This window comes from Canis lupus, chromosome 34 (assembly GCF_003254725.2).
Source record: "Canis lupus dingo isolate Sandy chromosome 34, ASM325472v2, whole genome shotgun sequence".
Classification (NCBI taxonomy): domain Eukaryota; kingdom Metazoa; phylum Chordata; class Mammalia; order Carnivora; family Canidae; genus Canis; species Canis lupus.
The window spans coordinates 19142836-19165087 of NC_064276.1; the positions used below are offsets into that span (position 1 = coordinate 19142836).

A 22252-nucleotide genomic window follows, 5' to 3' on the forward strand; every position below is an offset into this window, starting at 1 on the left:
CTATGCCAGAGTTGCTACAGGGGGGAAATACTGCATGCACCGAAATAAGCCAGCCCATATGAGCCGCACCCCTGGCCCAGCAGGCTGCCCGTGGGGCTGAGGCTCCCTTGGGTAGGGTGCATTGCTAGAGTGGTGACAGCAGCAGGAACAGTAGAGGTGGAGGCCAGGGCCCCGGTCTACTGCACGAAACTGGACAGGGGAGCATGGGGGTCTACACCAGGCAGGCCAGCTTTGACTCCAGGCTCTGTCACTTGCAGTCCTGTGCTTGTGCACCTCTCTCAGCTTGACTATCCTGGCCTGTAACTTCCCAGCATTTCTGGCTGAGGATTGCTTTGAGGATGGAATGGGCTTCAGATGTGGAGAAAATGATGCTAGCTGCATAGCTAGTCTTACTGGTTGCATCGAGTAAATGAGGAAACTGAGGCCCAGAGAGATGAAGTAACTTGCCAGAATGTGAAGCTGTGCCATCCAGCCCAAAGAGCCTATCCGCTTGACCAGGACACTGCTGCCTGCGTAAACAAAACAAGGTTCTCATAAGTAGCTCCGCAGCTACATTGTGTCCCCAGATATTCACAGAGCATCTTTCCTTGCTTCCGTAAGGAAAGATCTGGCCTCCAGCCCTGCAAGCCCAGAGGCTAGCATCTGTGCACACAGTGTAGACGGGCCCATCTGTGTCAGTAATTTACGGTGAGTACCGACCACCAGATCCAGACCCCTTGAGCCGTTATGACCAATGGTGGTCACGTTATCCTTGGAAGCCAAGTCAAAATCAGATAGACGTTTACCTGAAAAGCCTGGGCTCGGAATGAGGGGCTTTAAGAATTTCAGTGGCTGGCAGCTGCGGGCTGGTGACCCCCAGGCTCCACAGGTGTGCCTCTTTCCTGCTTCTGCCCTCGGGATGGTGACATCTGAAGGCCCTCCAAGGCTTCCTCCTCTGGGGACAGCATTTGGACGGACCCACCTTCTTGCGCAACATTTGTCCCTAGGACTTGACGTTTCTTAGATTCCAGGGCTGACCATTCCACTCCTATCTGTTAACTGATCTCTTCACGTAAAGTCTTTTTGCTTTCTGTCAAGGTACGGTAAAGTTTGGAGGATGGGGAGCCTTTTTGTCTTTCTGAGATGACTTTGAAGATCTCTGCTGTGATTCTTTATATTTTTATTTAAGCTCAATTAACTAACATAATGTATTATCAGTTTTGGAGGTAGAGGTCAATGATTCATCAGTCTTATATAACAGCCAGTGCTCATGACATCACATGCTCTCCTTAATGTCCATCACCCAGTTGCCCCATCCCCCTCCGCGGTGATTCTTAGGAAGTTATGCTTAAATTTAAGCCTTCAAGAGAAATCTTTCTCATAATTTCTAACCCACCAGTATTGGCAATAGAACAGAAGGCCCCCACACATAGTAGGGACATGATAAATACCCATGTAACGATAAACACCTACCCAGACACAGTCCTTGACCTGGGGCAATTTCACAGTCTAAAGAGGGAGACAAACATGGATAGATAACTCTGACCCAGGATGCTAGAACTGAGACAGAGGCAAGAGGGCGGAGTGTTACAGGAGCAAGGAAGAGCAGTGTCACTGTACTGGGAGGGGAGATGCCACAGAAGACTCCCCCAGTGGGACATCTGTTAAAAAGGAGGAGGAGAAGACTCACAGGCAAAAAGGCAGGGAGGGTTATTCCAGACAGGCTACATCATGGCACCTTTGAAGAATTACCAGCAATTCACCAGGAGTGCAGTATATTGGTGGTGGTGGGGGGGGGTTGTTAATGGTGGTGGACAGTGTGTGTGAGGATCTGAGGGGGTAGAAAGAGATAAGACTTTGTCCTAGTTAGAAAGAAGGTGCCCCTTTCTCCAGCTGCACTTGAGTACCTCCCCTTGGCTGGATGGCCTCGTGCACACACCGCACAACTGTATGCTGCGGCCATTTTGGCACAGTGTACTCTATCACCAGGGACACGTGTCATGGTTCTAGATGTTTGGATTTTGTTCAGAACACCCAGAACCCAAATGATTAATGAGAAGGGTTTTTTTTTTAATATATATATAAGATTTTATTTATTTGCTAGAGAAAGAGAGCACCCACATGAATTGGGGGAGGGGCAGAGGGAGAAGCAGACTCCGCATGGAGCAGGGAGCCCAATGTGGGGCTTGATCCCAGGACCCTGAGATCAGGACCTGAGCCAAAGTCAGACACTTACCTGACCGAGCCACCCAGGTGTCCCATTAGAAAGGTTTAAATCAAGGAAGTGACACAAACCACAACTGTGCTTTGGAGAGAATACTCTGGAGGCAGGGAAGCTGACCCAATGATGAGTTGAGGAGAAGGCAGAGGGACCTACCTGGGCCAGGGGGACTACATCGAGGACTCAGGCAGAGGCACAGGCAGGGAGGTGGAACAGAAGGAAGACCTCGAGAAATGCTTGGAGGGTAGACTGGTTCCAAAATCTGAGTGGACACGAGAGAAGAGAGAGTGGGTGAGGACAGGACGGTGGCTTGCTTCTCAGGCTCAGGGGACACAGATGTGAGGATCCTACAGAGAGAGAGAGAAGAAATCAACCCATCCAAGAATCAGGAATGAAGAGGAACCGGGACAAGACGTCAGGGAGCCCAGATATATTTCTGGGCCAGAAAGAAGTGTACTGGGAGCAGGGCTGGGGCTGGGTGCACGCTGGCCCTGTGGTCCTGCTCCCCCGGAGGTGGAGGTGTCTTGTAGACACCAGGGCCCCGGGAGGGGGGCGGGGGTTGGGGCCCGAGAGAAGCAAACAGCTGCCTTGGGGGCGGCCGTGTGAGGTTGTAGACGGAGGATACTGTGAAGAACTGCCAGGCACCAATTGTTTTCTCCTGGCCTGACAGCTGCCATCAGTTAGGGAACCAGATGGAATAATGAGGTAAGATTCTCCGGGCACAGAAGCTACCCTCCGGGAGCCAAGCAGGTGCTTGCAGATACAAAATTTATTCCGTGAACCACTAGAGGGCCACTGGCGCTAACACTGTCCTTTGCTCCCATATGCCCTCCCCACTCACAACCAGGAGCCTGCCCTCCACAACCTTTGAAGGCCTGGTGCAAAAGGAGGCGCATATGCCAGATGTCTGAATATTTAGAAACTATAATTTTTAAAAAAGATTTTATTTATTCATGAGAGATACACAGAGGTAGAGACATAGGCAGAGGGAGAAGCAGGCTCCCTAAGGGGAGCCTGATGCAGGACTTGATCCCAGGACCCTGGGATCACGACCTGAGCCAAAGGCAGACGCTCAGCCACTGAGCCACCCAGGCGCTCCTAGAGACTATAGATTAAGCTGTTGCGGGCCTGCATTCCCAGCCAGAGCCTTGAAGCCTCTTCCCAAGCATCACCCTTGCATCCCAGAGGCCCAAGATGCTGAGCCCACCCCTGGGCCAGGCCTGATGCATGACTCAGATCTGCTGGTTCATGACAGCTCTCACCAGACCCTCTGAACTCGGGACAGGGACTGACACAATCAAAGTCCCCAGGAAGCCTAGGCAGGCATATACCCCTCCCTGTGTGTCATTTTGCCAACTCAGGATTTCCAGGCAGTTCTAAGCACCTCCCAGTGCTACATCACCCGAGTAGACAGAAGGGAAAGAACAGAGTTATCCTGTGGAAATTTCTCTGGCTGGATCCCACCTTGCATAATTTGAAGCAATTATAAACAAAGCAGGCCTTCTGGAAACAACCCAGTCTCTTTCCGCTGGTAAACGGTAAAACAAAATGTGCTACATCCAGACAATTGAATACTACCCAGTAATGAGAATAAACTACGAATATACGCAACAATGGGTAAAGAGCAACTCCTAAGGCACTCAAAAGCAATATGTTAAGTGAGAGAAGCCAGACCCGCAGAAGGCTGCATACAGCATGATGCCACCTGTATGACATTCTGGAAAAGGCAAGCTACAGGGAGGGAAGGTAGACCAGCGTTTGCCAGAGTGGGACATGGGAGGGGATTAACTGCAAAGGGACAGAAGGGAATTTGAGGTATAAAAATGTTCTATGTGCCGATCGTGTTGGCAGTTTGTCAAAACTCACCAAACCAAACACTTTAAAAAGGGTGAATTTTATAGTTAATAAATTATACCTTAATAAAGCTAACCCCCCAAATACGTATGTCATTCAGACCATCTTTCTCTGGTTTCCCAGGACAGAGGCTGCGATTTTCTCCCTCCTCCGTGGTCTATGGTCCGTTGCAACTCAAGTGACCCTCTCCTGTATTTACCCTTCACTCAGTTATTTACCAGAGTGACAGATGGACAGAGATTTAGATAGAAAACACTTGTGTATTTTAGAGTCTCTGAGATGTAGGATCCTCCTAAGTGGAGGCCCAAGGCAGAAAAAGGGTCATCTTTCCAGGGCCTAGGAACAGTGTGAGAGTGTCACAGACTGAGAACATCTTCTTTGATGAGTCTGGGTATGCCTCAACTTCTGACACCCAATAGATTTTTTCTCGATTACCACACAACTCTTCAAGTTTATGTACTTATTTATTTTTAGTAATCTCTACACCCAACATGGTGCTCAAACTCATTACCCCAAGATCAAGAGGCACATGCTCTTCCCACTGAGCCAGCCAGGCATACACATACAACTCTTGAATAGTAAACCTCCTGTGAATGTTCAGTTTTGTTGAAATTTTATTTTTTCAAAAAGACTTTATTTATTTATCATGAGAGACACAGAGAGAGAGAGAGAGAGAGAGGCAGAGACACAGGCAGAGGGAGAAGCAGGCTCCATGCAGGGAGCCCAATGCGGGACTCGATCCTAGGACCCTGGGATCACTTCCTGAGCCAAAGGCAGATGCTCCACCACTGAGCCACCCAGGTGTCCCCAATAACTTCCTTTTCTGGTACCTCTATGGTGAGGGTCAGATCAACATGGGAAAGGGCTTTAAAAACTCTGAAACAAGATGTGCCAGTGGGAGCTGCTGCTGAGTGGCTGTAAGCCACAGGCAGCCTGGCATGAAAATGTGATCCCGCCCAATGGCAAGGACCCCCTGGCCTTTAGAGGAGGCCCCAAAAGCTTGTTTGCAGTTGGGATATTTTTATTTCTGGTTTATAAGCAACCCGCAGGCTGCCCCCTTCCCCCTCCTCTTGCTTATAGGAACAGTCTAGAGATTCCTCCTTCTGTCCACATCCTGGGGTTCCCGCATCAGAGTCACCCAGTGTGCCGTGAGCTCGGGGCCACCAGCAGTGCGGCCTGAGAAACGTGGGGGTCAGCACTACAGCCAGGCCCACCATTGTCTGGCCCCGCGGGTCAGTGAACAGGCTAATGAGGCCTGTTCAGGGAGGTGGGGCGCGGACAATGGGAACAAATCTCTGCCGGCTATGCTCCAGGGAGGCAGAGTGCTGGCAGGATTTCCCCCAGAGCTAATCAATTCCAGAACCACTCAACCAGGGTGCTGAGCCCCGATGGTTGCTGACTCACAAAGGGCCGCACTGGTGCGGGGTGGGGGGAAATGAGAAACCATTTCACCGAAGAGAAAGGAAATAAGATCGCTTAGCAGAGATAAGAGAAGATCAAGGGGAAGGCCCAAGCCCTGGCAGAAATGAGACAGGGAGACTAAGTTCCCCTTCCTGTGCAAGTAGCTACTCCGCCCAGCTGCGTGGAGCTCTCTGCCTGCCTGTAGCTCCCACCACTGCTGCCCTCCGCCCTCTCCCCTCCTCCCCTCCACCCGCTGGCCAAACAGGCCTCACTGTTAGCCAGGGGCACCTAAGTCATAGATCATTTAAGCAGGGAGAGGCTGGAGACACCACTGTCCCACTGATTCCCAAGCTTTTTACCAACCAAGTCTTCTCCAGCCACTTCTACAGGGATCCCACCTTTGGGAAACTTTAAAATAGCTGCCTTTACTGAGCACCTGCTCCTTTGGGTTGTTTGCTGGGCCGAGAATTCTTCCTTAATATTTCATCCAACGCCAACAAAACTACTGGGAAGGGAGGTACAATTACATCTCTATTTGATGTAGGAGAAGGCTCAACCTAGGAGAGGTGTGTTTGGCTGAAATACTACAACTAGAAAACAGGAGAATCCAAATCAAAACTAGGTCTGTGTGGCTTCAAGGCCCCACAGGCTGCCAGCATTTAAGAAGAAAGAGCCCATGCCCCCAGCAGCTGTACTCCTAGCTGTATACTCAAGAAAAAAAGGAGCATTAGGTCTACATGCAAACTTGTGCAAATGTTTATAGCCGTAGTCAAAAGGTAGAAACAACTCAAATGTCCATTGACTGACGAATGGGCAAGCCAAATGTGAAGCATCCATACCATGGAGTAGGATTTGGCCACAAAAAGAAATGAAGCATGATATATGCTACACCATGGATGATCCTTGAAAACATTTTGCTAAATAAAAGAAGCCAGCCACAAAAGACCACATAATATATGATTTCAGCTATATGAAATGTCTAGAATAAGTATATATATGTAAATACTGATATATAAGTAATTATATATGAATATATACAATACGTGAATTAGTAGAAGTAAGTCCACAGATGCAGAAAGTAGATTTGTGATTGCTCAGGACTGGGGGTGGGGTGGGGGGAAGGCGGAGATAAGATGGTAATTCCTAAAGGGCATAGGGTTTCTTTTTAAGGTAATGAAAATGTTCTCTAATTGACTGTGGTGATGCTGGCACAGATCTGTGAATATACTAAAGTCTGGTGAGTCCTACACTTTGAACAGGTGCAGCATGTGGATTATATCTCAGAGTAGAGCTATTCAAGAGAAAATCACCCATGCTTTGAGGGGCATGGCATGACTCTCTTTGGCTGGGCCTTCTCTCTCTTTTTTTTAAGATTTTATTTATTTATTCATGAGAGACACAGAGAGAGGCAGAGACACAGGCAGAGGGAGAAGCAGGCTCCCTGCAGGGACCCTGATTCAAGACTTGATCCCAGGACCCTGGGATCACGACCTGAGCCAAACTCAGACACTCAACCACTGAGGCACCCAGGTGCCCCTAGGCTGAGCCTTCTCATATGTCAATGTCATATGGTGGTTCTGTCTCATGAAGACTGAGAAGCAGAAGCTGTGTGGGGCTATGGAAGGAGCAAGAGCTTTGGAACCAGTGACCTCGGACAACTCCTCTAGCCTGTCTGGGCCCTGGTTCCCACCTTATCAAGCTATTGCAGTATATATGAAAGCCCCCAGCCCCTCCAGTTCTAAAGTTTCCCAATTTTGAAGTGTGAGGCTTGAGGGAAGTGGGAGAGGTGGGTGGTGTCTGTCTGCAGACAGAGAGGTTCATCTTGCTGCCACAGGGCCTTCTCTCCTGTGGGGACCACAGGCTGGTCAGCCAGGGGGTTAGGGGAGTTTGGGGACTCACAGCTCCTGGCAGATGAAAGCCCCCAAATAAGAGAGATGAGGTCAAAGTTAAGAAAAGAGGGGGATTTGTGTGAACCCTAGGGACAGCCCTGCTGCCCTTGGAAACTGGTGGGAAGTAGAACCAGGAATGAGGCAAATGAGAGAGCGAAGGGGAGGCCAGCTCCTATAGGAATGTAGCTCTTTCTTCAAGGCAATGGGATGGGCTGGATGACTCTGATGTATGCCTTCCCAGCAGTGAAGCATCTGCCAAAAATGCAGAGATGCTTTTCTGAAAACAACTGGAGGATAGAAAGAGATATAAAAAAAGCTAAGCAAGGAAAAAATAAAGCAAAAAACCAACAGTTTGGTAACAGAGGTACTTAAATAACCAGGAAAATGGTACTAACGCACCAGCCATAGTGGTAAAGTACACGTTCTGTATTTGTGAATTTGCCCACTGGCTAAAATTTACTGGTAATTCCACAATCTCTCCTTCTGGTGCTTTTGAGGGCATTCAAGGGCATGAGTGGAGCAGCAAAAAAATTTGAGTCCCCCAGTGCTCGTGTTCCCAGCTGAGGTCAAATGAAGGCTTTGCCTTCTGGTTGCAGCTCTCATACTATAAACAAGTATTTTGTTTTGTTTTGTTGCTATTTAGTGCTGTGTTTTATGCCTTGTTTCCCTTTTGGTTGGTGATTTTGCTAGAGAAAACAACCCCCAGATGTAGTGCTGGAGTGCTGTCTGGTGTTCCTAAGCAAGCTTTCCTAAGAAAGCTGCGATGTGCCCTGCAGAGAGAACCTGTTCATCTCATTCAGGCATGGGCTGTCAGTGAATTCAATGTTAACAAATCAACAATATACATTAAATAAGGTGTGAAACACACATAAAAAAATAGTTAAGTATTGATCAGTTGACAAAATCTCTGTGACCAGAAATTCACAGGCACCTAACTCTGTATTTCCTTCGGGAACTGTTGGCTGCTATCTAGTGGTCAAATCTTTTTTTTTTTTTTTTAAGATTTTATTTATTTATTCATGAGGGACACAGAGAAATAGGCAGAGGGGGAAGCAGGCTCCCTGCGGGGATCCCATACGGGACTCAATCCCAGGACCCTGGGATCACAACCTGAGTCAAAGGCAGACAGACGCTCAACCACTAAGCCACCCAGGTACCCCTAGTGGTCAAGTCTTTATAGACCACAACTGTGGCATACATGAGCATTGGCCATACATGCTATGTGTTTTTAATGCATGACATCATTTTAACACCCACAAAGTAGATGTCATCTTTGTGCTACAGATAAGGAAGTTGAGGTTGTGTATACTAACGTGACTTAGAGTGCACGTATGGAAGTGGTAGGATTCCATTTCTCTCTCACTCTCCAAAGAGGAAGCCCTGGAGCCGAAATGTGAGTTCTTAGAAAAGGGTGCCCAGGCCCACATCGGGGCTGGTGGGAGGGCACCAGGAAAGCTGAGCATAGTCAAGAACAGGGCATATCTGAGAAAGGAAGGTGAAAGAACTGGACACGATCCTCCAGATGTAGTCTGGTCAGGCTATGGCTGAGCAGAGGGGAAAAGACCATCTGCAACCAGCACAGAGGAGAAGCACAGAATGAGGAGTTTGGGTGCCAACGACACCAAGAAAGAAGCGATGAAAGGAACAGGAATTGTTCAGCCTAGAGATGAGGGTGTGGAGACCAACAGGAGGGAATCTTCAAATACCTAACGGGCTATCTTGGGAACGAGAACTAGAAGGAAAACAGAACTAGGCTTTCAGGTTCAGAATTACTCTTGACTCAATGTAAGCAGTATTTTCTGATACTCAGAGCTCTCCAACAGGCCCAGAACAGGGACTGGTGGTCCATAGGCTAAATCTGGCTGCAGACACATTTTGTTGGTTCACAGTGCTTTCTGAAAAATTGTATTTAAATGCTCTGCTGTGGGACATGTGTCTTGTTTCCAGAGCCTATGCCAGTCCCTGTGTTTTAGTCCCACGTCATTCATGTGTAATTTGACTTGCCCTTCAGGTATAGGGTGGACTGGTTTAGCAAATAAAATACAGGATGCACAGTTAAATTTTGAATTTCAGACAAACGACAAATACTTTTTTTAGTGTAACTCTGTCCGATGCAATACCTGGGATGTACTTATACTGTGTCTATAGTTAGTTATATGCCAGTTCTTGTGATTTACTAACACTGTCCCATATTCAATCTGGCAGCCCTACCCCAGAGGCCTGAAATAGGAGCCCTGATGCTGCATTTTGAGGAAGTGGGTTCTATATTTGGGAAATATTCAAAGAGTTGTCTCAGAGGAATGCTAGAGATGAAAACAGGGCTCAAATGTATAAATATGCCCTTGTCTTATCTTCTAGAGATCCTCCATTTCAGAGAGACAAAACAATAAAAGCTAGAGGGAGATAATTCTAAATAACAGCCCAGGTGCTATTCTGGTGTGCTTGACAGGTGGGATGCTGGCTTGTGCTGGAACAGCAGAATGTTCTACCAAAACAGGGATTGATGGACAGATAAGGACACAAAGTGTTTTTGACCTCTAATATCAATTGCTAGGAAAACTCTTGTTAAGTGCAAGTTGACTGATGTGTCTACAGCTGGGGAGAATGGTGGCAATCCCTTTCTAGATCAGGGCATGAACTGAGAGGCCTATAACATCCCCAAACAATGATTCTGTTTTATCTGTCAAAAACCATCTTCTACTTTTCTGAGACTGGGGTAAGCCATCCTGACGCTTACTTTCCTATCCTGCTGCCAGGACTGTGTTTCTGGTTGTTTTGAACAGACCATGTCCGACTCACCAGGGACTGGAACATGGCGGCTGTTGATAGGAGAGCAGAGGCTGGCCCTAAAGCACTGCTACCCCAGCCTCAGTTTCTTCTGCAGAAAAGGAGGGGCTAGATCTGAGGTCATTTCCAGAAACTGTGCTGCTGAAAGTATCAGTCTTTGGTCATCAGCTGGCCTTTCTGCATCCTCCTCCTGACCTCCAAGGAATTAAGATGTTTATATTCAGTGGGACTTGAGTGAGCATTTGGTTCAACTCCCTCATTTTAGAGATAATGCAAGTTCGCCTCATGGTAGAGAGATGAGGTCCAGAGCTCACTGTGGCTCAGTGGGTGGCCTCCCATTCTTTGTCTATGGTTCATCTTGTCTCCCTCCCTTACTTTTACTCAAATTTCTCAAAGTCCCTCACTCAAAACAGAGAAAATGACAAAAGGCAGGGGATGGTAACAAGTCAAATAAAAAATATTTAGGGGAGAGAATACATTTTGCACTAGTGTATAGATGGAAGTGCACATGGAGGGAATATCCTTAGCAGTTCTAATTTGTCCTTTTCTGGAAAAGCTCCTACGAGACCTTGACTCTGCCCTCTCTTTTAAAGACAAGTACCTCCAGAACATCCCCAGGTTCACTCAGGTGCTCACCAAGTATCCCTAATGACACTGGGTTTCCTTCACCATTCTCCTCTTCGTCAAAATTAAACAAAGAAAATCTCAGGAGTTACTCAAAGTAAAAATAAACTCCATTTCAACCATTGTATGGGGCAGCCCTGGTGGCGCAGCGGTTTAGCGCCGCCTGCAGCCCAGGGAGTGATCCTGGAGACCCGGGATCGAGTCCCACGTCAGGCTCTCTGTATGATGCCTGCTTCTCCTTCTGCCTGTGTCTCTGCCTCTCTCTCTCTGTCTCTATGAATAAATAAGTAAAATCTTAAAAAAACAAACAAGTGTCCTTTTAAAAAAATAAAAATAAACTCCATTTCAACTATTGTATAGTCAGGACAAATTAAATATGTTTTTTTTTTTTTTTTAACTGAACTTAAGGTTGAGAAGTAACTGACCCAGGAACCTCTGAATTCTTAAAAGCCTTCAGGTTTGGCCTGAAGTCCTCATGGCTCCACCATTTTCAAGCAATGGCTCTGTTTTCACTGTCCATTCATTTTTTTTTTTTTTTTATGATAGTCATCACACACAGAGAGAGAGAGAGGCAGAGACACAGGCAGAGGGAGAAGCAGGCTCCACGCACCGGGAGCCCGACGTGGGATTCGATCCCGGGTCTCCAGGATCGCACCCTGGGCCAAAGGCAGGCGCCAAACCGCTGTGCCACCCAGGGATCCCTCACTGTCCATTCTTGATAGCTAGTCTGTCTCTTCCATGTGACCTTCAGGGGACCCTGACCTTTTCTCCTCTTAAATTCCTCAGGGTCTTGTACTGTCATTATGCACATGGACCCCCACCTGGCAGGTGTTGAATGAACAAGTTGGAAGTGAAGGAAAAGAACAGGGGCTGTGGAAATGTAAATATCCTGGATCAAACCCTGGTTCCTCCAATCACCAGCTGGTGAATTTGGGCAAGTTTTTAGTTTCTCTAAGCCTCTGTTTTCTTATTTGTAAAATGCAAATAAACCACCTCTCTTACAGGGTTGTTGTAGAGAGAAAATGGATTAATGAAGGCTCTCAACAGGCTGTTGTTATCATCGTACCTGTTGAATCAATACCAAACTCAAGCAATGAGAACCACCACATGGCAGTATGATTTTCTAGCCTTCTAATGCAGTCCCATTCAGTTTGGCACAAAGTTATAGATTGGTAATCTGAAGGACAAGTTGCTTTGTGTAACTGCCCCACCACGGGTGGGCATGATTTTACTGGTCCCTAAGAGTGTTTAAGGAGAGGCATTACAGTCAACACTGGAATGCATGCCAATTGTTTTATTTATGATGCCTATTTGTATGACAAGGCCAGCCAGCATGTGGCCCCCAGGGAGAAGCCCATGGCCCCATCCAAATCATTACTCCACAATGCGGCGGAAAGACTGCACAGCTGGGGAAGCTGCACCCCAATCAATGGGCTTCCGGTACTCCTTCTTGTCCAGGAGGTACTGCCTGCCACGGTAGTTGGGTAGCTCGTAGAAAATCCAGACACCATCCAGCACCTTACTGGAGTGGACCTCTCGCATGTGAAACTGCTCCATGATGGAAGGGCAATCTTCGGTGGTTTCGTACATTTGACCATTAAAATCTCCCTTCTCAAAGATCTGAATCTTATATTGGCCTCCACTAGACTGGAAAAACACAGGAGGAAATAAACAGCGGCCATCATGAAAATCACCAACGGTTCAACAACTCCGAGAACAGCATGGTTCAGAACCCACCATCTTGAAAGCTAGATGATCTTATCTCCCATCCCCTACGGTGTACTGACTGAAACAGGTGACTTTCAGTAAGAGAAACTTAGTGCCTTAAAGTCCTCAGGAGGTAGAGAGAGTGCTCCGGATGTAATTCGTCATTCAGTCTTGGGATGAGCTGACATAAAGTTTTATGTAAGCCTCAGCAGCCAACAAAAGAAAACACCCCATTAAGAGTAGAGAAATGTTAAGAAAAGGCTTTCACATAAAAGTAAAAAAAAAAAAAAAAAAAAAAAAAATGGGGGAGGGAGTAGGGAAAAGAGAGACAGAGAGAACCATAGCTTGGTAGGCAAGCAAACGAGCTGGGAGGGTTGGGTTCCAAACTCACCAGGTGAACAGCTCGGCAGGAGCTGAGGCGGTCGTTGAGGCCCATCCAGTGCTGGTACTCGGGGTACTCGCCCCGAGGTAGGATGTACATGTAGCCAGCAAAGTTGGGCCTTTCGTACACCGCCCAGGTACCTCCTTCCACTCGAATGGAGTTACAGCGACTCAGGTACATGTGGAAATCTGCACAGTCACAGTCACAGTCATAGTGGCGGCCTTGGAAATGCTTGTCTTCATAGAAAGTGATCTGAGGTGCAAGGCCGACAAAGAGAGGAACTGGGGAGTTGGGTGGCTTTCTTCATAAACAAAATTAAAACCAAGAACACATTCCTCACTTTGGACATTCCTTTCTCTTCAGTTTTGAGGAGGAAATAAGAGAGTTCTACTTCACCTCACAACACCTATCCTCTGGCAGACAACGTTGGTTGTCAGCAACAGGAATGAGAACTTCCTAAAGGCTTAAAATGAAGCAAAACAAAAGATAAGCCAGACCCAAGTTCATTGCTTCTTCCTTTTTGTTCCCAAAACTCACTGTACTTATCACATTAGAAAGTAAATTATCTGCTTACATATCTCTTTCCCATCAGACTCCTATTAGACTTCTTCCATGGGCAAAGGCGCAGCCTTATTTAAGCTATGGACAAACCTTCAATAACTGTGAGATGAAGATGAGTAAGTTCTAAATGCATAAATTCATTCTAGGTGATATGGAAGATACATAGAGAAAAATAAAATGTAGACCTTTGCTGTAAAGAGCTTATTTTAGATGGATATATAGAGCATACACCTGACAATATTTTATGTTCTGTATTATTTTATTGCCACAGAGTAGTTACAAAGTAACAAGATGACAAGTCAAGAATGTTCTTTGCCTCAAACTCTTACCAAGTTTCTACCACAACCTTTGGGGTAAACCTGAGGCCTGTGATGGCACTGTAGCATGCAGCCCGGAGAAACAGGAAATAATAAACCTGGGCTCTCAAGCTGCATCTCTACACTCAGCCTTACTACTTTAGGCAAGCTACCTTTCTGGGCTCCAGCTTCCCATATTTCAAATCAAAGGACTAGACTGGATTGGAAGCCCCAGCTAGCTATAAAATAAAATTTTTTGGTTTGCAACAGGAGATAAAAGTTCCTAGGCACTCCTGGGGCTTCATAGTGCAGTTTCTGAAAACCACTAGACCAAATGGACTGCAGAGGTTGCCCCTTCTTGTTCTGCAATTCCACAACCCAATGTCAATGTTGGTTTATAATTTAAACTGAAATCACCAGGGGTAATGGATTCAAGCAGTTGATCTCCTAGCGTTATGCCGCCACCTTGTGGCCAATTTGCTTTATCGGTTTAAAAGAAGAAAATCATGTCTGGTGTTTTCATGCGAAGGGAGGTAGTCTAGAAAGGATCTTTGAGGTGAAGATTGAAGGATAAGGCGGGGGTTTTCAGAAGCAAAGGAAAATGGATTGCCTGTTCAAAGGAATAAAAAAAAACATGACCCACTATAGGGACAAGTAGTTCACCAAGCTTGGTGCATATAGAGTATGTGGTGAAGTATTTGGAAATAAAGTCACAGGGATCCCTGGGTGGCGCAGCGGTTTGGCGCCTGCCTTTGGCCTAGGGCGCGATCCTGGAGACCCGGGATCGAATCCCATGTCGGGCTCCCGGTGCATGGAGCCTGCTTCTCCCTCTGCCTGTGTCTCTGCCTCTCTCTCTCTCTCTGTGTGACTATCATAAATAAATAAAATTAAAAAAAAAAAAAGGAAATAAAGTCACAGATGCCCTGCTAGAATCCGTTGGTGATGATTTGCGAGACGCAATGGAGTGGCCCCTGCGTAGAAGCAGGTGGTTGCTATGGGTGTGGTGAGAGATGATGCGGGCCAGCCAAATGGCAACTATTAGATGAATGACACTGAGGAAACAGTCAAAGGAATGGAGGATTTGGTGACTGATTGGATGTAAGTGTTGATGGACAGGCAGAAACCAAAAATGACTTGTAAAAGGGCATAAAACCTCAATGTTTTCTACCGCAGGGGAGCCCTTCTAGATTATAGCCTACTGACTAATGGTTATTTCCTTCCACCTTAATCTACCCTTCCTGTTTCTCTCTCCACTCTTCTGTTTCCTGTTCTCTACGAGCTCCCTTACACCTAACTGTTACCCCTAAATCATCTACTTCATTTCCTCCCTTCCCCTCCCAAATCTCTCTTCCAACTCCATTTCCCATTTTAGCATAGCACAGATTTAGAGATATATGGTGTCCCAGTTTACAGATGAAAACAAAATTGCAGCACTGCTAGTTACCAGCTCTGTGACCATGGAGAGGCCACCGGACCTCTCTCTAGAGCTCAGGCTCTACATTTGTAAAACTGAGTAACAATATCCACTGCAGAGGGTTGTTCTGAGGAGGGATAATGCCAATTAAACACTTATTCTGGTTCATAATTGCCAATAAACTTTTGTTAGTATTGTTACAGATAAAGAAATTAAATGACTTCCCTAAATAGCTAGTTATGAGTTAGTTGCAGGCAAGTGAGTCTTATCTCCCTTTTGCTGTTTTCCTGCCTACACACCCCATTCACTCTCTTAGTAATGGAACACGACTAAGTCTTAGACGCTTTTCCCAAAGCCTGTGGAAAGATCTTTAGGAAAACCAAGGTAACTTCACTAAGAATTAATTGATTCTAAACTCCTTAATTCAACTTTAATTTAATTTAGCTTTGGTTTTGGTTAACTATTCACCAAAAAAGAGGCTTTGCAAGAGATATGCTATAGGAAATAAAGTTATTATCTTTTTTACTTCAATGTTTCTCACACTTAGTGCCCTCTGCACATTTGCCTGGCTAAAATCTATATCTGAGAAGTAGAAATATACAGGATGTTTTATAAAGTCACCTTGCTGTCTACCCTTCCAGCAGACTAGCCAACCATCCCAGGGCTAAAACAAAGTACATTGTTGCCATGGAGCCATTACTGAACCAAGCTCTCCTGTCAGTGGAGACATTCCAAATCTCAGAGCCCAGAGAATGTTGTACCTCTACTCAATTTCCATTTGCAAAAGGACCATGAAATCTACTCTATGGTCAGCTGAGATTCTTGGGCAAAAACATTTGTAGAGTAGGCTAAGAAATAGTGCTGGAGATTTCCCTATAAATTATGACAAAATTTCTCTCATCCTCATTTGGTTTTTGAAAAATAGCCTACTAAACCAATACAGCAGAAAGAAAAATGTTGAGTATTCCAGAGGTAACAAAACCAAATTTAGTAAAATGCATTGTTTCTGCCAAGCCCACACAACTCTGATTAAATTGCTAGTGAACTGGAGGGAAAGGGAGAAGCAATGGACAAAGAGTAAGAGATTAACTTGCTCTCTTGGCTCAGCAAGCAGGTGAGTTAACCACGTAAACAGTGCAGCTACAAGAAATAAGAAGGCACACTCTTACTACCTTGGAAATCTTTGAAAGCGGGATTTTTTTTTTCATCTGAGGGTTTTTTTTTTTTTTTTTTTACGATTTTATTTATTTATTCATGGGAGACAGAGAGAGAGAGAGAGGCAGGCAGAGACACAGGCAGAGGGAAAAGCAGGCTCCATGCAGGGAGCCCGACATGGGACTCGATTCCAGGACTCCAGGATCAGGCCCGGGCTGAAGGTGGCGCTAAACCACTAAGCCACCCGGGCTGCCCCGAAGAAGGTTCTGTAACAGTCTTCCTTCAAGGCACATGGATATTCCTCTAAGGGCTTACAATTCTTTCCTACAGGATTTGCATGGCGTCCTTTCAAGAACCTTGGAGCACTAAAGACACTGTCTCATTCTTCTCCCACAATCTTTTAGATAATGAGTATGATGATTAGTTCTATTTTCCAAGTGAAAAAAAAATCAGGCACTACCTAATTCTGGAACAAGTTAACAGGTGCCTCCTGACATGATGCGATGGGGAATACTTCACATTGCCTATGTAACTTTCTGGCCAAAGACAGTTTCCTCTGAATCTAAACATAGAGAAACAATCAGACAAACGCAGATTTCAGGATTTGCTACAGGACATCTGATCTGGACTTTGAAAAATGTCAATGTCTCAAAAACAACAAAAAGGTAGGGCTGATTTTTCCATATAAAAGAAGCTAAAGGAAGAAAAGCTTAAACCTGGCAACCAAATGCAATGCATGAGACTTGACTGGACCCTGTATCAGGGGAAAAGCCAGCCATGAAGCACATTTGGGGGAGCAACAGGAAGGAATTTGAATATGGCCTGAATATTAGGTATTGTATTTATGAGAAATTTAGGGGACAAGATAATGATAGTGTGCTTATTTTTGGAGATACATGCCTAAATACTTATGGCAAAAGAATTAAGTCTGCTATTTGTCAAGTGGTTTAGTACAAAGGGAGAGACCTAATATAGCAAAATGTTAACAATTGGAGAATATAAGTGAGGGATATTCAAGTATCTGTTCAACATGTCTTTCTTATTAAGATTCAATGGGTTTGAAACTTTTCAAAGTAAAAAGTTGGGTGGAAATCAGGCATCAATGGGTTTGCCTTATACTCACTGGCCAATGGAAGAGCTAAAATAAAGAATGAAGATAGATTCCCTCCTTCCTAAAGCCCTGCCTAAGAGATCAATTTCCAGTCCACCAACTGTGAATTAAGTATTTTAGAGGCAATTTTCCTAAGGTAAGTAAGCACTTTATTTTAGGAAATGGATAAGAGTAACCGCTTGAATGAAGGGGATATGTGGGACTTAATTCACTTCATTGGTCTAGAACATTACTGACTGATGCTAACTTTTACAGAGCAGATTTTTTTAATAAAGATTTTATTTTTAAGTAATATCCTACACCCAATGTGGGGCTTGAACTTAAAACCCCAAGATCAAGAATCACATGTTCTACCAACTGAACAAGCCAGGCGCCCCTCCCTCACAGAACAGAGTTTTAACCAAATACTAAATGTTTTCTACTCCATGTACTCCTTTTATCAGTATGTACTATTCCTGTGGAAATTCATAATGTATTGGTTGGTGAGAGGTAGAAATCATGACGACATTTGCACGCTATATACCTGTACAGTATTGAACGTCGCCCCCCCACCTACACAAAGATAAACCCTTAATACAACTGTTGGGTAATTCTGTTACAGTAAAAAACATAAGCAGCATTTCCTAATCTCCTCTCCCAATCCCAGCCTTCAAATCACTATCATACTTACCTGCAGGCAAGGAAGCAAAAGCTTTTCTCCACATTTCTTTCAATGTATCTTTAGGTACATTGGAAAAGAGGAAACGTTCCAAACGAAAGGAAACACTGTAAAAGAGGCACAAAGGAAAAGAAAGTGGTAGGGTAAAAATCAGCATGACCGCTTACTTACCTTGGTTCCAGATTTAGACATTTTGTTGCATAGATTGGTTTCCCCGGTGCTGGAATCCGGAATAGCTACAGAGAGTTAGAGGCACAGAGACATTTATACTGGGCTGGTTTGAAATCAAACATTTGCTTAGTCATGAGAATAGGATCCAAAAATTGAGTCAGTCATTTAGAGGCTATTGATGGTTTCTAGAAAAACAATTGGGATTATGAAATAAAGGAAAGCTTCAGTACCCCTTCTAATGCTTACCAAGCCTTGCTGCATTATAGACTTTGCTGAGTCAAGGCACCAAAACCCAGCCAAAGTTTTCAAAATTAAAAACAAAAACGTCCCTCTTACCTGGGCAATTTGGTTTTCTAGCAAGCAGCCACCTTGAAATCCCCAATGTCTTCTTTTTTCAACAGAGCTTATAGGAGAGTCAAAAGACTACCCTCTAATTCTGAATAGAAGTGACACATTCCAAAGGAACAAAACTTACTGACTACTAAACACAATGCATGGTCTTTTGTTTGGATAATGTCACTACAAAGGATATTTTTGAGAATGATTAGCAAAAATTGTTTACAGGCTGTGTATCATGAAATTGTGTAATTTCCTGAATTTAATCAATTTAATAATTTGTACTATGATTACACAGGAGAATGTCTTTATTTTTAGGAAATACATGCTAACATCTTTAGGAGTAAAGGTTTAAGATGTCAGCAACCTATTCTGAGATTGCTGAGCAAAAATACTACTACTGTCCAGAGTGGTCAATGTGGCAACACATTAGCAAGCAGTAAATCTAGACAAGGGTTGTGTGGGGATTCAGATTCTTGCAACTGTTAGGTTTGAAATTTTTTCAGGACATACATGCAAGTTCTAATCCATAAGAAAGGGCTCTTCAGTATGCAGCCTGAGAGACAGAAAGCTACCATGGGAATTATCCTGCAAAGGTTGAGCTAAGCCCAACTTGCTGCCTGCTTGGTGGCATTTTTCTGCCATGATATCATATGAGGACCTGTTTAGAGGACACTTCTTGGTACCTACTACACCTCTGACTTTTAGAATGAGATTACATTTTAGGTAAATTCTTTTTTTTTTTTTAAGATTTTATTTTTATTTATTTATTTGAGATAGAGAGGAGAGAGAGCATAAGCAGGGGCTAGGGGAGAAGCAGGCTCTCTGCTAAGCAGGGAGCCTGATGCAGGGCTTCATCCCAAGCACATGCTTAACTGACTGAGCCACCCAGGTGCCCTATTTTAGGTAAATTCAAAGAAATAGCAATCCTTCTCAATTTTCATTTTCCTGGTCAAACATACTCTTCTTAAAAGTCCATCTTCCTCATGTTCACTAATAAAGCTATGCAACAATATCTTGGATGCCCCAAGATATATTACAGTTGATTCAGAAAATGGGAAACGTGCCTTGATAAGAAGATTATTGAGAAATTATTAAGCTATGCTTAGCTTTGAATTTGATAAACTGGAATATATCTAAGTAATATCATTAATTTCAGTAACCAATAGCAATTTCCAAAACACTTGTTACTCCAGTGTTTCTTTATTGAATTCTCTCTTGAATTTCATCTTAAGATAAAAATGATGAAAACCTCAATTAGAATACACATTCTAAGAGTTAATTTTTCACTTTAGAAATAAAAGATCAAGCCCCTTTTTGATAATAATTACTAATTCAATGACCAGTTAGCATAAGAAACAATGTTCATCAGCAGATTCATTTAATAATTTAATAATTATTTAATAATTTAATAATTTTTTCATTTATCTTTTTTTATTTTTTATTTTTTATTTTTTTATTTATTTATGATAGTCATACAGAGAGAGAGAGAGAGAGAGAGAGGCAGAGACATAGGCAGAGGGAGAAGCAGGCTCCATGCACCGGGAGCCTGACGTGGGATTCGATCCCGGGTCTCCAGGATCGCGCCCTGGGCCAAAGGTAGGCGCCAAACCGCTGCGCCACCCAGAGATCCCAATTTTTTCATTTATCTTAAAGAATACAGCTTTTCCAATCAAATGTAAACTTTATTTTCATATAACATCACAGGATGACACTGGTAACTGAGAGGGAGCAGAATACATGACCCCCAAAATGTGCTACTGTAGCATGTGGGGATTTTGAGCTGAAAATGATCAAGACCTCTCAGGTTCAAGAAAAACATTTTCCCTCCCTTAACCACCTAAAATAATTCAGATATGGGGCCTGGCTCAGAAGGGGCGCCATTACCAGAGGGAATTTTTAATCTGAATGACTCAACTAACTGTATGACATGGCAAACATCTACCTGCCTCCCATCTGTTCTTCTTAACATCCTGTGAATTACCCTCTTCCTCTTTGAAGCCCTAGGACGATATTCCATTCCTTAGTTCAGGGTGGCATATATGCCAACTGCCTGACTTGTTCCTGGGACTCATGTTCTTATGAGGCACCCAAAGATATGTAATTAAAATTGTTTCCTCCTGTTAATCTGTCTTATGCCCATTTAATTAGTAGATCAAAGCCAAAAGAACCTAGAAGGATAGAGGAAAAATTCTTTCCTCCCTCATAAAACCTTTTCTAAAATTAAAAGTAAAACTTTATCTTTTTATCAAAAGAAGAAAATTACTTTTCAGAGTTTGCTTATTGAAAAATTGGAGCAGAAAATGAAAAATAGAGATTTTACACAATTTCATTGTTTCATACTTTTAAGGACTAAAATATCTTTGTATAAAACTATTTCTGCTATATTTATACACCAACAAACTATGCTTTCATTCCAATCATTTTTTAAAAGGAACAGCAATTTCCTTTTAAATAGTTACAAAGAACTAGAAAACTCTTATTTAACTCTAGAAAGGATGATACCCTTTCATCATACAAACTGAAATGTGAAGTTTACTTGCAAATCTATACTCAATCACTTTAATAGTAACATACAATGAAACTGCCTTCATCAACTTCATTTTGGTTTTCTGATGTGCTATAAACAATACGTTTATATGACAGAAGCTCATCTAAAATCCTACCTAAGTAGTAATATATCAGTGTGGAATGAAAATCAAAGAACAGTCTTAAAAAGGAAGGAAAGAGCCCCAATGTCTCTTAAGCAGCAAGAGCATCTTCCCAATGTATGTTCAAGATGTGTACCATCTTCTATCCATCCTCCTGTTACCAGGGCCCTGAAAATAACCAAAGAAAAATATTAATAACTGAATTTTCTATTGTCTTCATGCAAGTAATGAGGAGAAAACTTATATTTATAAAATCACATAAATCAAGGTCAGATGAAAGTTTAGACTGACAAAATACATAACATTTAAGATTAATTATATTCCTTTTTTCTGAGGGTCATATCAGTTCAAAATAGAAAAAAAGACATTCATATATAGACATGAAAAGGCTATAGGCTATCAATATTAGTCTCAACTAAAATTTCACATTCTTATAGTTCCCATTTGTTTTGGATAATCTTCATCAGATTTCTGATTCTTAATCTCCGCATTTATTAAATATTATAGAATTCTTTTTTTTTTGTAAGAAGTAATATACACTTTAAAATGCGAACAATCTATAATGATAAAGAATAGTTTTTTACAGTTTTGGAAAACAGTTCAACATTTCCTCAACAAGTTAAACCTATAACCTTGCAATTCTACTCCTAGGTACATACCCAGAGAATTGAAAATGTAGGTCTACACCGAAACTTTTACACTAAAGTTACACAACATTATTCACAATAAAAGTGAAAACAACTGAAAAGGGGAAACAACTCCAATCTCAGATCCACTGATGAACAGATAAATTGTGGAATATCCATACAATGGAGTATCAACCAGCCATAAAAAGGAATGACATACTGACACACGCTACACTCATGACCCTAAGATCATGATGTGAAGTGAAGGAAGCCAGGCACAAAGGCCACATGTTATATGATTTCATTTATAAGAAATGTCCAGAGTTGACAAATCAGGGGACAAAGAGTAGATTGGTGGTTGTCAAAAACTGGAGAAAAGAGAAGATACTGAGAGTGGAGGAATGAGGAATGACTATGTGTATGGGGTTT

The 22252-nt window shown here is 43.6% G+C and overlaps 2 protein-coding genes and 1 long non-coding RNA gene across 7 annotated transcripts in view; 1 reads left to right on the top strand and 2 right to left on the bottom strand.

Moving 5' to 3' along the window:
* On the bottom strand, positions 1 to 18925 carry CRYGS (crystallin gamma S). Of its 2 annotated transcripts, none has more exons than XM_049105638.1 (3): positions 12854 to 13024; positions 2357 to 2462; positions 1 to 509 (listed from the first exon to the last, which is right to left on the bottom strand). In XM_049105638.1, exons 1-3 carry the CDS (start codon positions 13022 to 13024, stop codon positions 1 to 3), a joined length of 786 nt encoding a protein of 261 aa, XP_048961595.1. The 2 variants fall into 2 exon arrangements, with proteins under 2 accessions (XP_048961595.1, XP_025307335.1); XM_025451550.3 differs by lacking the exons at positions 1 to 509; positions 2357 to 2462 and adding exons at positions 12030 to 12402; positions 18211 to 18925 and having other exon boundaries at positions 12854 to 13096.
* LOC118353258 (uncharacterized) overlaps positions 16091 to 22252 on the top strand; it is an 18720-nt gene continuing 12558 nt past the window's right edge. The window contains exons 1-2 of the long non-coding RNA XR_004811882.2: positions 16091 to 16229; positions 16601 to 16935. This is a non-coding gene — a long non-coding RNA (uncharacterized LOC118353258). The remainder of the gene's footprint in view (positions 16230 to 16600; positions 16936 to 22252) is intronic.
* The window catches only part of TBCCD1 (TBCC domain containing 1), a 14586-nt gene continuing 12544 nt past the window's right edge, over positions 20211 to 22252 (bottom strand). For all 4 annotated transcript variants that reach the window (XR_003138929.3, XR_003138927.3, XR_003138928.3 and 1 more), the window contains one exon: positions 20211 to 21365. The gene's annotated coding sequence lies outside the window, so the exon portion shown is untranslated. The remainder of the gene's footprint in view (positions 21366 to 22252) is intronic.

Excerpts from the sequence above, each read along its gene's own strand:
- CRYGS (XM_049105638.1), bottom strand. The coding sequence starts at position 13,024 with ATGTACCTGAGTCGCTGTAACTCCATTCGAGTGGAAGGAGGTACCTGG. Across the intron at positions 2,463-12,853 it reads CCTGCCGAGCTGTTCACCTG|ATTTTGGAACCAGTCTACCC; the intron begins GTGAGTTTGGAA and ends GTGTCCACTCAG. Across the intron at positions 510-2,356 it reads ATGTAGTCCCCCTGGCCCAG|GCAGCAGTGTCCTGGTCAAG; the intron begins GTAGGTCCCTCT and ends TTGTTTACGCAG.